Source organism: Monoraphidium neglectum (genome assembly GCF_000611645.1).
Source record: "Monoraphidium neglectum strain SAG 48.87 unplaced genomic scaffold scaffold05696, whole genome shotgun sequence".
Lineage (NCBI taxonomy): Eukaryota > Viridiplantae > Chlorophyta > Chlorophyceae > Sphaeropleales > Selenastraceae > Monoraphidium > Monoraphidium neglectum.
Genome location: NW_014007934.1, coordinates 2,183 through 2,927, shown reverse-complemented (window position 1 = coordinate 2,927; position 745 = coordinate 2,183). Strand labels below are relative to the sequence as shown.

Genomic DNA, 745 nt, shown 5'->3' with positions numbered 1-745 from the left:
CAGCCCCACCAGCCCCAGCTACAGCCCCACCTCGCCCTCCCACTCGCCCGATGGCGACGACGGCGGCGCGGGCGGCGGCGGCGGGGCTGCATCGGGCAGCGCGGCCGGCAGCTTCAGCCCGACGGCCAGCTGAGCTGGGGGGCGGCCTGCCGAGCTGGCGGCGCCGGCGCGCAGGCCGACCCTGCGGTGACTCAGGGCGCCGCGCCGCGGAGGGTGCGGTGCCTTCACGGGTGTCACCGCAGCGGTGGCTGCGGGCAGCCGGCACCCGCGGCACATACAAGCCGGCGGAGGCACTGGGGGCTCAGCCACCATTGACAGCGCAGCAGCAGCGGCGGCGGCAGCAGCGGCGGCGGCAGCAGCGGCGGCGGCAGCAGCGGCGGCGGCAGCAGCGGCAGCACCAGCAGCGGCGGCAGCGACGGCAGCCGCCCCAGCGCACCACCTGGGACCCGCAGTGGGCGCCGCCGGGCCTGCGTACCTCAGGGGCCGGGGCGGCGATTGCGCAGCAGCGGCGGCCATGGCTCGGCGGCCTCGGGGTTTGGGGGGCAGGCAGCTTTAGGGGGGCCCGCCGCATATCGGGCGCAGCCGTGCTCCCGCTGATTCATGTCCGCAGAATAGGTTAGCTCGTCTTGGTGGCTTTGGCCACTCGTGGTTTCCAAACTGACCTGTGAACGACGGCCTGTTTTGCGTTTACAACCACTGTGATATTCGTCCTCGCTCAGCCTCTTTCTCTCTCTTTGTCTTGCCC

At 73.2% G+C, this 745-nt stretch overlaps 1 protein-coding gene across 1 annotated transcript; it reads left to right on the top strand.

Moving 5' to 3' along the window:
- Positions 1-50: 50 nt before the first annotated feature.
- MNEG_15820 (hypothetical protein) lies at positions 51-533 on the top strand (the record flags this gene model as incomplete). The annotated part of the gene is made up of 1 exon (XM_014035709.1): positions 51-533. A coding segment is annotated over one exon (483 nt), but the record flags the coding sequence as incomplete, so codon positions are not given.
- Between the last annotated feature and the right edge of the window lie 212 nt (positions 534-745).